At 43.6% G+C, this 17241-nt stretch overlaps 1 protein-coding gene across 2 annotated transcripts in view; it reads left to right on the forward strand.

Annotated features, from left to right (window-relative positions):
- LOC110516194 (ABC transporter G family member 23-like) overlaps positions 1-17241 on the forward strand; it is a 45693-nt gene that overhangs the window by 7439 nt on the left and 21013 nt on the right. For both annotated transcript variants that reach the window (XR_016491173.1, XM_090217673.1), the window contains exons 2-7: positions 2654-2805; positions 3392-3551; positions 7622-7776; positions 12340-12447; positions 13383-13476; positions 17140-17214. Coding sequence is in view for 1 of the 2 variants with exons in the window: in XM_090217673.1 (XP_090073799.1) it covers positions 2669-2805; positions 3392-3551; positions 7622-7776; positions 12340-12447; positions 13383-13476; positions 17140-17214 (729 nt within the window). In the remaining variant the exon portion in view is untranslated. The remainder of the gene's footprint in view (positions 1-2653; positions 2806-3391; positions 3552-7621; positions 7777-12339; positions 12448-13382; positions 13477-17139; positions 17215-17241) is intronic.

A 17241-nucleotide genomic window follows, 5' to 3' on the forward strand; every position in this document is an offset into this window, starting at 1 on the left:
GTAACAGTGTCTGCTATATATACACTCCCCCCAGCATGGGTAACAGTGGCTGCTATATATACACCCACCCAGCATGGGTAACAGTGGCTGCTATATATACACTCCCCCCAGCATGGGTAACAGTGGCTGCTATATATACACCCCCCCAGCATGGGTAACAGTGGCTGCTATATATACACCCCCCCAGCATGGGTAACAGTGGCTGCTATATATACACCCACCCAGCATGGGTAACAGTGGCTGCTATATATACACCCACCCAGCATGGGTAACAGTGGCTGCTATATATACACCCCCCCAGCATGGGTAACAGTGGCTGCTATATATACACCCCCCCAGCATGGGTAACAGTGGCTGCTATATATACACCCACCCAGCATGGGTAACAGTGGCTGCTATATATACACCCACCCAGCATGGGTAACAGTGGCTGCTATATATACACTCCCCCCAGCATGGGTAACAGTGGCTGCTATATATACACCCCCCCCCCCCCAGCATGGATAACAGTGGCTGCTATATATACACCCCCCCAGCATGTGAACAGTGGCTGCTATATATACACCCCCCCAGCATGTGAACAGTGGCTGCTATATATACACCCCCCCAGCATGGGTAACAGTGTCTGCTATATATACACCCCCCCAGCATGGGTAACAGTGGCTGCTATTTATTTTTATTTTTTTATTTTACCTTTATTTAACCAGGCAAGTCAGTTAAGAACAAATTCTTATTTTCAATGACGGCCTGGGAACAGTGGGTTAACTGCCTGTTCAGGGGCAGAACGACAGATTTGTACCTTGTCAGCTCGGGGGTTTGAACTTCCGGTTACTAGTTCAACGCTCTAACCACTAGGCTACCCTCTAACCACTAACCACTAGGCTACCCTATATACACCCCCCCCAGCATGGGTAACAGTGGCTGCTATATATACACCCCCCCAGCATGGGTAACAGTGGCTGCTATATATACACCCCCCCAGCATGGGTAACAGTGGCTGCTATATATACACTCCCCCCAGCATGGGTAACAGTGGCTGCTATATATACACCCCCCCAGCATGGGTAACAGTGGCTGCTATATATACACCCCCCCAGCATGTGTAACAGTAGCTGCTATATATACACCCCCCCAGCATGGGTAACAGTGGCTGCTATATATACACTCCCCCCAGCATGGATAACAGTGGCTGCTATATATACACCACCCCAGCATGGGTAACAGTGGCTGCTATATATACACCCCCCCAGCATGGGTAACAGTGGCTGCTATATATACACCCCCCCCAGCATGGGTAACAGTGGCTGCTATATATACACCACCCCCAGCATGGGTAACAGTGGCTGCTATATATACACCCCCCCAGCATGGGTAACAGTGGCTGCTATATATACACTCCCCCCAGCATGGGTAACAGTGGCTGCTATATATACACCACCCCCAGCATGGGTAACAGTGGCTGCTATATATACACCACCCCAGCATGGGTAACAGTGTCTGCTATATATACACCACCCCCAGCATGGGTAACAGTGGCTGCTATATATACACCCCCCCAGCATGGGTAACAGTGTCTGCTATATATACACTCCCCCCAGCATGGGTAACAGTGGCTGCTATATATACACCCACCCAGCATGGGTAACAGTGGCTGCTATATATACACTCCCCCCAGCATGGGTAACAGTGGCTGCTATATATACACCCCCCCAGCATGGGTAACAGTGGCTGCTATATATACACCCCCCCAGCATGGGTAACAGTGGCTGCTATATATACACCCACCCAGCATGGGTAACAGTGGCTGCTATATATACACCCACCCAGCATGGGTAACAGTGGCTGCTATATATACACTCCCCCCAGCATGGGTAACAGTGACTGCTATATATACACCACCCCAGCATGGGTAACAGTGGCTGCTATATATACACCCCCCCCCCCCAGCATGGATAACAGTGGCTGCTATATATACACCCTCCCAGCATGTGAACAGTGGCTGCTATATATACACCCCCCCAGCATGTGAACAGTGGCTGCTATATATACACCCCCCCAGCATGGGTAACAGTGTCTGCTATATATACACCCCCCCAGCATGGGTAACAGTGGCTGCTATATATACACCCCCCCCAGCATGGGTAACAGTGGCTGCTATATATACACCCCCCCAGCATGGGTAACAGTGGCTGCTATATATACACCCCCCCAGCATGGGTAACAGTGGCTGCTATATATACACTCCCCCCAGCATGGGTAACAGTGGCTGCTATATATACACTCCCCCCAGCATGGGTAACAGTGGCTGCTATATATACACCCCCCCAGCATGTGAACAGTGGCTGCTATATATACACCCCCCCAGCATGGGTAACAGTGGCTGCTATATATACACCCCCCCAGCATGGGTAACAGTGGCTGCTATATATACACCCCCCCGCATGGGTAACAGTGACTGCTGTATATACACTGTTGGTACCAGCAATCTACCAATCTGGACCCCACTGCAATTCTGCATCTTTATCCCCCTGTTGTTCACTACTATTCCTGCCTTAATAAAGTTATAATTATGGGGGGAAATATATATATTTATATTATTATTATTATTATTATTATATTATTTTTTTTTTTACATTTGTTTTTCTTCTTCCAGTTGACAGAAGGAAGGATGAAGGCAGACCAGGAAGCTCCTCCCCCCTCCCCCGGATTGGAGGATTTGGCGATCAGGTGTCGGGAAGTGTGTCGGTCGTACGGGAAACTCAAAGTCCTGAGTAACCTCAACTTGACCGTACCACAGGGACACATGTTAGTAACCCACACTGACATTACAACAAAATCAGGCTTCGTGTCCAAATCTTATATAAGTAAGTTAATTGAGTGACACTATTAAGTTTTAGATACTTTATGATGATTTGGACATGAAGTGTGAAAAGACACTAGTCTATATACTGTAGGTACCTTTAACTAACATTGGATTTGTGCCACATTTCACACAATGGCCAAGTAAACAAAACCAAAGCATGGATTGCTATGATACCCTTACAAGGAATAGGGCCTGATTACTGTACAGCACGCAGGGCAGGTGCCGTTTTCTTTTTTGGGGGGGGGGGGGGAATAAGGGTAGAAATGCTATCATACTATATATAGTACAGGGGTACTCAACCCTACGAGGTCTGGAGTCTGCTGGTTCTCTGTTATACCTGATCATTAATCACACCCACCTGTTGTCCCAGGTCTAAATCAGTAACTGACTAAAGGGGAACAATGAGAAAATGCAGTGGGACTGGCTTGGAGGTCCAGAGTTGAGTTTGAGGGCTAAAGTAGATATCTATGATTTAGCTCTCATGTCAATTTTTTTTAACCCAAAATTCTGTTCTCTCTTACCTTGCAGCTACGGCCTGCTGGGTCCGAGTGGATGTGGGAAGACCACGCTGTTGAAATGCATTCTGGGAACCCTGAAGATCTCCCGAGGGCACATCAGTGTGTTGGGGAAGCCACCCGCATTTCCTGGACACCAGGTCCCTGGGAGGATGGTGGGGTACATGCCACAGGTACACTGTTATCAAATCAAGTCAAATTTATTTATATAGCCCTTCTTACATCAGCTGATATCTCAAAGTGCTGTACAGAAACCCAGCCTGAAACCCAAAACAGCAAGCAATGCAGGTGTAGAAGCATGGTGGCTAGGAAAAACTCCCTAGAAAGGCCAAAACCTAGGAAGAAACCTAGAGAGGAACCAGGCTATGTGGGGTGGACAGTCCTCTTCTGGCTGTGCCGGGTGGAGATTATAACAGAACATGGCCAAGATGTTCAAATGTTCATAAATGACCAGCGTGGTCAAATAATCAGTTACTTAGGAATAGAGTCATAGCCAGGGGGTGTCATCCTCCATGGTCCTTGGTTAAGGTTAGGGTTCGGGTTAGGTAAGGGTTAAGGTTGGGGTAAGGGTAGGGGTTAAGGTTAAGGGTAGGGGTTAAGGTTAGGGGAAGGGGTTAAGGTTAGGGGAAGGGGTTAAGGTTAAAGGGACATTTTAAAAAAATCTACTTGTGCCTTCTGAGTGGCGCATCGATACAGGCATCACTACAGACCCTGGTTCAATCCTAGGCTGTGTCGTAGCTGGCCACGACCGGGAGACCCATGAGGCGGCGCACAATTGGCCCAGCATCGTCCGTGTTAGGGAAGGGTTTGGCCGGCCCAGGATGTCCTTGTCCCATCACGATCTAGCGACTCCTTGTGGCGGGCCGGACGACGTCGGTCGCCAGCTGGACGGTGTTTTCTCCGACACATGGGTGCGGCCGCCTTCCGGGTTAAACGAGCAGCGTGTCAAGAAGCAGTGCGGCTTGGCGGGGGTCGTGTTTCAGAGGACGCATGACTCCTGACCTTCGCCTCTCCCGAGTCCATACGGGAGTTGCATCGATGGGACAAGACTGTAACTACCAAATGGATATCACGAAATTGGGGAGAAAAGGGAGTTAAAAAGTACATCAATTTAATACTTGTAAAAAAATGTCCACTTCATGTTCATCATCTCCAGCACCACCACAACATCAACATACAGTGCCTTGCGGAAGTATTCGGCCCCCTTGAACTTTGCGACCTTTTGCCACATTTCAGGCTTCAAACATAAAGATATAAAACTTTATTTTTTTGTGAAGAATCAACAACAAGTGGGACACATTCATGAAGTGGAACGACATTTATTGGATATTTCAAACTTTTTTAACAAATCAAAAACTGAAAAATTGGGCGTGCAAAATTATTCAGCCCCTTAAGTTAATACTTTGTAGCGCCACCTTTTGCTGCGATTACAGCTGTAAGTCGCTTGGGGTATGTCTCTATCAGTTTTGCACATCGAGAGACTGAATTTTTTCCCCATTCCTCCTTGCAAAACAGCTCGAGCTCAGTGAGGTTGGATGGAGAGCATTTGTGAACAGCAGTTTTCAGTTCTTTCCACAGATTCTCGATTGGATTCAGGTCTGGACTTTGACTTGGCCATTCTAACACCTGGATATGTTTATTTTTGAACCATTCCATTGTAGATTTTGCTTTATGTTTTGGATCATTGTCTTGTTGGAAGACAAATATCCGTCCCAGTCTCAGGTCTTTTGCAGACTCCATTAGGTTTTCTTCCAGAATGGTCCTGTATTTGGCTCCATCCATCTTCCCATCAATTTTAACCATCTTCCCTGTCCCTGCTGAAGAAAAGCAGGCCCAAACCATGATGCTGCCACCACCATGTTTGACAGTGGGGATGGTGTGTTCAGTGTGATGAGCTGTGTTGCTTTTACGCCAAACATAACATTTGCATTGTTGCCAAAAAGTTCAATTTTGGTTTCATCTGACCAGAGCACCTTCTTCCACATGTTTGGTGTGTCTCCCAGGTGGCTTGTGGCAAACTTTAAACAACACTTTTTATGGATATCTTTAAGAAATGGCTTTCTTCTTGCCACTCTTCCATAAAGGCCAGATTTGTGCAATATACGACTGATTGTTGTCCTATGGACAGAGTCTCCCACCTCAGCTGAAGATCTCTGCAGTTCATCCAGAGTGATCATGGGCCTCTTGGCTGCATCTCTGATCAGTCTTCTCCTTGTATGAGCTGAAAGTTTAGAGGGACGGCCAGGTCTTGGTAGATTTGCAGTGGTCTGATACTCCTTCCATTTCAATATTATCGCTTGCACAGTGCTCCTTGGGATGTTTAAAGCTTGGGAAATCTTTTTGTATCCAAATCCGGCTTTAATCTTCTTCACAACAGTATCTCGGACCTGCCTGGTGTGTTCCTTGTTCTTCATGATGCTCTCTGCGCTTTTAACGGACCTCTGAGACTATCACAGTGCAGGTGCATTTATACGGAGACTTGATTACACACAGGTGGATTGTATTTATCATCATTAGTCATTTAGGTCAACATTGGATCATTCAGAGATCCTCACTGAACTTCTGGAGAGAGTTTGCTGCACTGAAAGTAAATGGGCTGAATAATTTTGCACACCCAATTTTTCAGTTTTTGATTTGTTAAAAAAGTTTGAAATATCCAATAAATGTAGTTCCACTTCATGATTGTGTCCCACTTGTTGTTGATTCTTCACAAAAAAATACAGTTTTATATCTTTATGTTTGAAGCCTGAAATGTGGCAAAAGGTCGCAAAGTTCAAGGGGGCCGAATACTTTCGCAAGGCACTGTATGTTAAAATGGAGTGTTTCTATGTTTTCTAGTAAAACAAATAGAGGAAGATAAGTGTTTTCAATTACATCATCGGTGTGCATCATGTGATTTTAGCCAATTATGAGGAGGCATTGCCTTGTAATTGTCTACTAATTGTCTACTTATCTTCCTCTACCTTTTTTACTGCAAATCATTGATGTTGGGGTGGTGCTGATGATGATGAATATACATTTAAGACATTTAAGGGAAGGTTAGGGTAGGGGTTGGGGTTAAGGTTAGGGTTAGGGTTATCGTTTAGGGTTGGGGATGTCCCAAGGATCCCGGATAGCACTGACCCTTGGTACAGAAGAGGTATCTCGTGTAACTGGCCTGCTGTACTAGACTCTTAACTTTGTCTGGAAATGAGACTCTCCTTTTCACTTAAATGAAACCTGGGCATAAGCAGCACAGCTCCGCGAGAGGTTCACGCTACTCAGCGTAAAATTACCTTCTGGTTCTATTTCCAAGATTTCAACTCACAGCTCACAGCCAAACACTTGATTAACACAACACACCAAAACACAACACACCAAAACACAACGCACCAAAGCACAACGCACCAAAACACAACGCACCAAAACACAACGCACCAAAGCACAACGCACCAAAACACAACACACCAAAACACAACGCACCAAAACACAACGCACCAAAACACAACGCACCAAAGCACAACGCACCAAAACACAACACACCAAAACACAACGCACCAAAACACAACGCACCAAAACACAACGCACCAAAACACAACGCACCAAAACACAACGCACCAAAACACAACGCACCAAAACACAACGCACCAAAACACAACGCACCAAAACACAACGCACCAAAGCACAACGCACCAAAACACAACACACCAAAACACAACACAACACACCAAAACACAACACACCAAAACACAACGCACCAAAACACAACGCACCAAAACACAACGCACCAAAACACAACGCACCAAAACACAACGCACCAAAGCACAACGCACCAAAGCACAACGCACCAAAACACAACACAACACACCAAAACACAACGCACCAAAACACAACACACCAAAACACAACACACCAAAACACAACACACCAAAACACAACGCACCAAAGCACAACGCACCAAAGCACAACGCACCAAAACACAACACAACACACCAAAACACAACGCACCAAAACACAACGCACCAAAACACAACGCACCAAAACACAACGCACCAAAACACAACGCACCAAAACACAACACACCAAAACACAACACAACACACCAAAACACAACACACCAAAACACACCAAAACACAACACACCAAAACACAACACACCAAAACACAACACACCAAAACACAACACACCAAAACACAACACACCAAAACACAACACACCAAAACACAACACATACCATTACATAACATTGTGTTTCTCCTTTAGGACCTGGCGTTGTACAATGAGTTTTCTATCAGTGACACTCTGACGTTCTTCGGAAGGATCCACGGCCTGTCATCTACAGACACCCAGGCACGCATGGACTTCCTGGTGGACTTCCTGGACCTACCTCACAACAGCAGCCTGGTTGGAAAACTCAGGTAATTAGGGCTGCAAAATTCCAGTATCTTTCCCAAAGTTCCCAGGATTTCCAGAAACCTTTCCTTCAGCTTTCGGAGCATTGTTAATTCGATGCCATTTTATTTACGAGCTGGAATGAATAATACTCCATGCTAGCTCCTTTAAAAAGAAACAACGCTGCACATACAACAGGGTGGTACCAGTCAATACGTGTGTTTTACGTCCCTTTGAGAAGTTGTGCACCAATATTGAGTTTTAAAAGCCTGTGATATCAAATCAAGTGTCCTTTAATATAGACCACATTCATTTTTAATGTGAATAAAGGCAAACTAATGTGCCAAAATTCTGCATTGTGACATGTCCCTCTGTCAACCCTGGTGTAATGCTCCGGGTGTCGTGGGTGTGGAGTCAGACGCAGGAGACAGAGAGTGCAAGGCTGTGCTCTTTTAATGCACCAACGCACCACAGGGTGCTCACAATAATAACGGCCCCAAACACGGGGAATGAGAAAGGTACAACTGAAATTTCACGACCAGGAACAAACACGTTCCTCTACATTAGAGTCGAAGGTTACAATCATTAATCCCGCACAACAACCAGGCGGGCCGGCTGTCTGATAAAGACAAACTAATCATTCACCAACAGGTGCTACCAATAAACATACAAGGAGGGGGAGAAAAGACAATCAGTGGCAGCTAATAGGCCGGTGACGACAACCGCCGAGCGCCACCCGACCGGGAAGGGAAACCACCCTCGGTCGGACTCGTGACACCTAGGAAGATGTTAACACACTTAACCCCAACATTTCTCCAAGTTTCACCATCATTGTAAAGCCCTAGTTATGTTGTTGTTTTGACAGTCATTTCAGAAGATTTTTATTTATTTATTGTTATTAGTGATTGATTTACTTCTGTCCCTCATTTTAAGGTCAACCTTGTTACGTGAACTGACCTCTTTTAATATGGTGAAACTTTTAATTTTTTAAATAATCATTGAACATCTAAAAGTCAAATCACAGAGTAAAAACAGGTGAGCTGTTTCTTCTCTTTTTATCCATGTTCTGGTGTTCTGTGGTGGGAAACGGCATGGCAACAAGACTTTGGGGTGACCATCGCTAATTGTGAATGGGAAACTATTCCCACTAATGCCCCAAAAATTATGATATTCCATTTAAAAGGATAAATAAATTACAAACTACACCTGTCCCAAAGATAAGCAGCACTTGGTACTTATGCACAGGTCTTCTGATACTGTCCTGTAGTTAATGATTTGGAGAAAGAGGTGGAAAGGGACATTTCAAACATTTTGGGCTCTCCAGCTGGTTTATAGGGGGTTTCAATCGCCTTCCCCTGTGTCTAGACTATGGCTGAGTCCCAAATGGGACCATATCCCCAGTATTTTGGGGTCTCCAGTTGGTCTATAGGGGGTTTCAATCTCCTTCCCCTGTGTCTAGACTATGGCTGAGTCCCAAATGGGACCATATCCACAGTATTTTGGGCTCTCCAGCTGGTCTATAGGGGGTTTCAATCTCCTTCCTCTGTGTCTAGACTATGGCTGAGTCCCAAATGGGACCATATCCCCAGTATTTTGGGCTCTCCAGTTGGTCTATAGGGGGTTTCAATCTCCTTCCCCTGTGTCTAGACTATGGCTGAGTCCCAAACGGGACCATATCCACAGTATAGTGCACTACTTTTGACCAGTAGTGCACTATATAGGGAATAGGGTGCCGTTTGGAGTCAGTATATCTCATTTTGATCTGGAGGAAAAGTACACTACAACCAAGAGAGATAGAAAGAGAAGGAAATGGTTTCCCCCTGAGGAGGTTGATGTTTGTTTGTCACGGGCTTCTGTCATGTAAAAATGCTGTGGAGTCAGCCCGCCCTGTCTGAAACTAAGTAGGTGTTATGCAACAGACATTTGCCAAGATGTCAATGCCAAAAAGAAGGCTCCCTCACTTCCATCAAAACAACTCCTCAATGATTGCTTGTTACTCTTAGCTGTAACAGTAAGAGTACACAGCAAACTGGCCAGTATTACCTGGCGTTGATTATTCAGGGTAACATTTCTAGTGTTGATTCAGGAGTTAAATGAACACTTGGTGGTGTTAAATAACCCCAGTGTTGGTGTTAATAACCAGAGTTGATGAAATGGTCGTTCCAGTTTATTGCTTTAGGTAGTCTGATATTTTAGTCTTCCCAACTCTGGCAGTTGCAGGTGAATAAAAATTATACATTTTGGATATCCCCTGCTCTGGCTGGATATCAATAGGAATGACACATCACTTTGTAAGCCAGCATAATGTGACTTGCAGAACTTGATGTGGCCTGTAAAACCATGAGTTGTAGGCCACTGTATCAGGGTAAAATTAGGCCTTCAAAATAAGGCATTAAGAAATATGTATTGTATTGTCTTAAAGGGATACTTCAGGATTTTGGCAGAGGCCCTTTACGTTTTTATGTCTCTGTGTCCAGTATGAAGGACGTTAGAGGTAGTTTCGCGAGCGACTAGCATTAGCACAATGACTGGAATTCTATGGGAATCTACTACCATTAGCACAATGACTGGAATTCTATGGGAATCTACTAGCATTAGCACAATGACTGGAATTCTATGGGAATCTACTAGCATTAGCACAATGACTGGAATTCTATGGGAATCTACTAGCATTAGCACAATGACTGGAATTCTATGGGAATCTACTAGCATTAGCACAATGACTGGAATTCTATGGGAATCTACTAGCATTAGCACAATGACTGGAATTCTATGGGAATCTACTAGCATTAGCACAATGACTGGAATTCTATGGGAATCTACTAGCATTAGCACAATGACTGGAATTCTATGGGAATCTACTAGCATTAGCACAATGACTGGAATTCTATGGGAATCTACTAGCATTAGCACAATGACTGGAATTCTATGGGAATCTACTAGCATTAGCACAATGACTGGAATTCTATGGGAATCTACTAGCATTAGCACAATGACTGGAATTCTATGGGAATCTACTAGCATTAGCACAATGACTGGAATTCTATGGGAATCTACTAGCATTAGCACAATGACTGGAATTCTATGGGAATCTACTAGCATTAGCACAATGACTGGAATTCTATGGGAATCTACTAGCATTAGCACAATGACTGGAATTCTATGGGAATCTACTAGCATTAGCACAATGACTGGAATTCTATGGGAATCTACTAGCATTAGCACAATGACTGGAATTCTATGGGAATCTACTAGCATTAGCACAATGACTGGAATTCTATGGGAATCTACTAGCATTAGCACAATGACTAGAATTCTATGGGAATCTACTAGCATTAGCACAATGACTGGAATTCTATGGGAATCTACTAGCATTAGCACAATGACTGGAATTCTATGGGAATCTACTAGCATTAGCACAATGACTGGAATTCTATGGGAATCTACTAGCATTAACACAATGACTGGAATTCTATGGGAATCTACTAGCATTAGCACAATGACTGGAATTCTATGGGAATCTACTAGCATTAGCACAATGACTGGAATTCTATGGGAATCTACTAGCATTGCCAAAATCCCGAAGTATCCCTTTAAATCATTTGTATTTAATGACAGCATATTCACTTAGGACGGGGATGGGCAACTGGCGGCCCATGTGGATGAACAGTTCTTCACTTCAATCAATCAATCAAATGTATTTATAAAGCCCTTCTTACATCAGCTGATATCTCAAAGTACTCTACAGAAACCCAGCCTAAAACCCCAAACAGCAAGCTATGCAGGTGTAGAAGCACGGTGGCTAGGAAAAACTCCCTAGAAAGGCCAAAACCTAGGAAGAAACCTAGAGAGGAACCAGGCTATGAGGGGTGGCCAGTCCTCTTCTGGCTGTGCCGGGTGGAGATTATAAACCTAGAGAGGAACCAGGCTATGAGGGGTGGCCAGTCCTCTTCTGGCTGTGCCGGGTGGAGATTATAACAGAACATGGCCAAGATGTTCAAATGTTCATAGATGACCAGCAGGGTCAAATAATAATAATCACAGTGGTTGTAGAGGGTGCAACAGGAGTACCCTCTACAACCAGGAGTAAATGTCAGTTGGATCTTCACATCCGGTCGTTCAGAGTATCTCTACCACTCCTGCTGTCTCTAGAGAGTTGAAAACAGCAGGTCTGGGACAGGTAGCACGTCCGGTGAACAGGTCAGGGTTCCACTTGTTATGTCAGGCTCTGATTGTCACTCAATTGGCCCATGTTAGCTAACCATTTTAGATTGGGAAGTTAGTCTAGGGCCAGCTATTTAAACTTGTAGTAATCAATGGCAAAATGTGTAAAATTGCAGGAAATGGACCCGTATAGACACTGGAACAGTGTTAAACTGCTGTGTAGCTATCGCCATGGCATCAGCTCATGGGAATCTGAATAAAGATGGAAGATTACTCTTGGATAATAACTCTTAGATCTGGTATAATAACTCTTAGATCTGGTATAGTAACTCTTAGATCTGAGATAATAACTCTTAGATCTGTGTGTGTGTGTGTGTGTGTGTGTGTGTGTGTGTGTGTGTGTGTGTGTGTGTGTGTGTTTACAGCGGAGGGCAGAAACGGAGGGTGTCTCTAGGAGCGGCCTTACTTCAGAACCCCCAGTTATTGATTCTGGATGAACCCACAGTCGGGGTGGACCCTGTGCTGAGAGCCAAGTATGTACTGAACACACACACACACACACACACACACGGACACTCACATTCAACCAAAACCAAACTGAAAACCCAACTATTATATCCAACCTCATGCCTTCAAAGACCAATCTCACACCTTTGAGTGCTGATCTAGGATCAGATCCCGACTCTTATTTATTATGCTTTAAATGGCTAAACTGATCCTAGATCAGCACTCTGAGATGTTTCGTGGATAAAGAAAACCCAACCAAGTCAGTGTTTCCCAGGTAACCCAGGCAGGTCATCAGGCTAAGACTGCATCCCAGATGGCCCCCTATTCCCTATGTGGTGAACTACTTTAGACCAGGGCCCAGAGGGTGCCTTTTGGGGGCCCAGAGGATTCCTTTTGGGGGCCCAGAGGGGGCCTTTTGGGGGCCCATAGGGTGCCTTTTGGGAGCCCAGAGGATGCCTTTTGGGGGCCCAGAGGATGCCTTTTGGGGGCCCAGACGATGCCTTTTTGGGGGCCCAGAGGGTGCCTTTTGGGGGCCCATAGGTTGCCTTTTGGGTCACAGATTAAGACATCTTTATGGTGGTAATCAAATCATATCTGCACGAAGTTAGTTTATTCGTTGTGTGACGCTGAAAGGTGGTTCTCTGAACTGCACTCATGTGATGAGTAACCTTGCCTGAGACCTCAAGACCTGCGTTAGCTCCCCAAGCTAATGCCTAGGCTTTAGCTCAACGGGACACGTAGTCTTTTGGTGCGCAGATGATCACATTTGCACACTCTTTCTCTGTATCTCTACTGCTCGAGGTACAGTACAACATTGTCCCAAACAGCACCCCATGTCCTGAATAGTGCAATATTTTGGACCAGAGCCCTGGTTATAAAAGTGCACTTTATAGAGAATAGGGTGCCATTTGGGACCATAGGATGTTGCCCTTAAACTGAGTTGTGTCATGTGTCCCTGTAGGATCTGGCAGCATCTAGTAGAGATTGTGAAAACTGGAAAAGTATCAGTCGTCATCACCACTCACTACATAGAGGAGGCCAGGCAAGCCAACGTGGTAAGATACAGTCTATATACATGGTAACTACCTACTGATAGACACTACATAGAGGAGGCCAGGCAACCCAACGTGGTAAGATACAGTCTATATACATGATAACTACCTACTGATAGACACTACATAGAGGAGGCCAGGCAAGCCAACGTGGTAAGATACAGTCTATATACATGATAACTACCTACTCATAGACACTACATAGAGGAGGCCAGGCAAGCCAACGTGGTAAGATACAGTCTATATACATGGTAACTACCTACTGATAGACAACTCCCTACTGATAGACAACTCCCTACTGATAGACAGCTACCTACTGATGGACAACTCCCTACTGATAGACAGCTACCTACTGACAGACAACTACCTACTGATAGACAACCCCCTACTGATAGACAGCTACCTACTGATAGACAACTCCCTACTGATAGACAACTCCCTACTGATAGACAACTCCCTACTCTATATACGTGCATGCCATCTATACTGTCTCAATACTCTATAACAGTCTCTATACTGTCTCTATACTCTATAACATACTCTATAACAGTCTCTATACTCTATAACAGTCTCTATACTGTCTCTATGCACTATAACCATCTCTATACTCTCTCTATACTCTATAACGGTCTCTATACTGTTTCTATACTCTATAACAGACTCTATACTGTCTCTATACTCTATAACAGTCTCTACTGTCTCTATACTCTATAACAGCCGATATACTCTCTCTATACCCTATAACGGTCTCTATACTGTCTCTATACTCTATAACGGTCTCTATACTGTCTCTATGCTCTATAACAGTCTCTATACTGTCTCTATGCACTATAACAGTCTCTATACTGTCTCTATACTCTATAACGGTCTCTATACTGTTTCTATACTCTATAACAGACTCTATACTGTCTCTATACTCTATAACAGTCTCTATACTGTCTCTATACTCTATAACAGTCTCTATACTGTCTCTATACTATATAACAGGCTCTATACTGTCTCTATACTCTATAACAGACTCTATACTGTCTCTATACTCTATAACAGACTCTATACTGTCTCTATACTCTATAACAGTCTCTGTACTGTCTCTATACTCTATAACAGTCTCTATACTCTATAACAGTCTCTATACTGTCTCTATACTCTATAACAGTCTCTATACTTTCTCTATACTCTATAACCGTCTCTATACTGTCTCTATGCATTATAGCAGTCTCTATACTGTCTCTGTTCTCTATAACAGACTCTATACTGTCTCTATACTCTATAACAGTCTCTATACTGTCTATATGTACTATAACTGACTCTATACTGTCTCTATACTCTATAACAGTCTCTATACTGTCTCTATACTCTATAACAGTCTCTATACTGTCTATATGCACTATAACTGACTCTATACTGTCTCTATACTCTATAACTGACTCTATACTGTCTCTATACTCCATAACATTATCTGTACTGTCTCTATACTCTATAACAGTCTCTATACTCTCTCTATACTCTATAACAGTCTCTATACTGTCTCTATACTTTGTAACAGGCTCTATACTGTTTCTATACTCTATAACAGGCTCTATACTGTCTCTATACTCTATAACAGTCTCTGTACTGTCTCTATATTCTATAACAGTCTCTATACTCTATAACAGTCGCTATACTCTATAACAGTCTCTATACTGTCTCTATACTCTATAACAGTCTCTATACTGTCTCTATACTCTATAACAGTCTCTATACTGTCTCTATACTATATAACAGACTATATACTGTCTATACTCTATAACAGACTCTATACTGTCTCTATACTCTATAACAGTCTCTATACTGTCTCTATACTCTATAACAGTCTCTATACTCTATAACAGTCTCTATACTCTATAACAGTCTCTATACTGTCTCTATACTCTATAACAGTCTCTATACTGTCTCTATACTCTAAAACAGTCTCTATACTGTCTCTATACTCTATAACATTCTCTATACTGTCTCTATACTCTATAACAGTCTCTATACTGTCTCTATACTCTATAACAGTCTCTATACTGCATTTGGAATCAAATGTTTAATGTGAGGTGACAGTATGAATGACACCTTTATTTGAGGGTATTTTAATACATATCTGCTTTACCGCTGAGAAATGAAAGCACTTTATGTATCTAGTCCCCCCATTTAAAGATGTCATAAGTATTTGAACAAATTCACTAATGGTGTATTAAAGTAGTCAAACATTTAGAATTGGTCCCATATTCCTTGCACACATTGACTACATCCAGCTTGTGTCTCAAAATGTAATTTTTTAATTGAACCTTTATTTAACTAGGCAAGTCAGTTAAGAACAAATTCTTATTTACGACGGCCTATCGGGGAACAGTGGGTTAACTGCCTTGTTCAGGGGAACAGTGGGTTAACTGCCTTGTTCAGGGGAACAGTGGGTTAACTGCCTTGTTCAGGGGCAGAACGACAGATTTTTACCTTGTCAGCTCGAGGATTCAATCCAGCAACTGGGGCTACCTGTCGCCCCAAACTTTACAAACTTGTTGGATGCATTTGTGGTTTCATTTGGTTTTATTTCAGATTATGTTTTGACCAATAGGAAAGGTGACATGATGACTGGCCATGAGCCAAGCCTTGATATTTATACCATGAGCCAGAGATGTCACCTTTCACAATAAACCTGTCCTCACCTGTCACAAAAAAACCTGTCCTCACCTGTCACAATAAACCACTCCTCACCTGTCATAATAAACCTGTCCTCACCTGTCACAATAAACCTGTCCTCACCTGTCACAATAAACCTGTCCTCACCTGTCATACTAAACCTGTCCACACCTGTCACAATAAACCCGTCCTCACCTGTCACAATAAACCTGTCCTCACCTGTCATAATAAACCTGTCCTCACCTGTCATAATAAACCTGTCCTCACCTGTCATAATAAATCTGTCCTCACCTGTCATAATAAACCTGTCCTCACCTGTCATAATAAACCTGTCCTCACCTGTCATAATAAACCTGTCCTCACCTGTCACAATAAACCCATCCTCACCTGTCACAATAAACCTGTCCTCACCTGTCATAATAAACCTGTCCTCACCTGTCAAAATAAACCTGTCCTCACCTGTCATAATAAACCTGTCCTCACCTGTCATAATAAACCTGTCCTCACCTGTCAAAATAAACCTGTCCTCACCTGTCATAATAAACCTGTCCTCACCTGTCATAATAAACCTGTACTCACCTGTCATAATAAATCTGTCCTCACCTATCATACTAAACCTGTCCTCACCTGTCATAATAAACCTGTCCTCACCTGTCATAATAAACCTGTCCTCACCTGTCATAATAAACCTGTACTCACCTGTCATAATAAATCTGTCCTCACCTGTCATAATAAATCTGTCCTCACCTGTCATACTAAACCTGTCCTCACCTGTCATAATAAACCTGTCCTCACCTGTCATAATAAACCTGTCCTCACCTGTCATAATAAACCTGTACTCACCTGTCATAATAAATCTGTCCTCACCTGTCATACTAAAACAAGTCTTACCGGTACAAATATTTTATGACTAATTCATCTTTCCTTATTCCTCGCATCCTCTCTCCTCGCCTCGTTCCTCAAAACTCCATTTGGAATGACTGCTGTTTTCTGTCTCTCCAGGTGGGTCTGATGAGGAATGGCCGAATGCTGGCAGAGGGGGAACCAGAAACCTTGATGAAACAGAACAGTGCTGTGGTGAGTAGCCAACAACAGTGTATACAA

Source organism: Oncorhynchus mykiss, chromosome 23 (genome assembly GCF_057628025.1).
Source record: "Oncorhynchus mykiss isolate SJ-2025 chromosome 23, ASM5762802v1, whole genome shotgun sequence".
Lineage (NCBI taxonomy): Eukaryota > Metazoa > Chordata > Actinopteri > Salmoniformes > Salmonidae > Oncorhynchus > Oncorhynchus mykiss.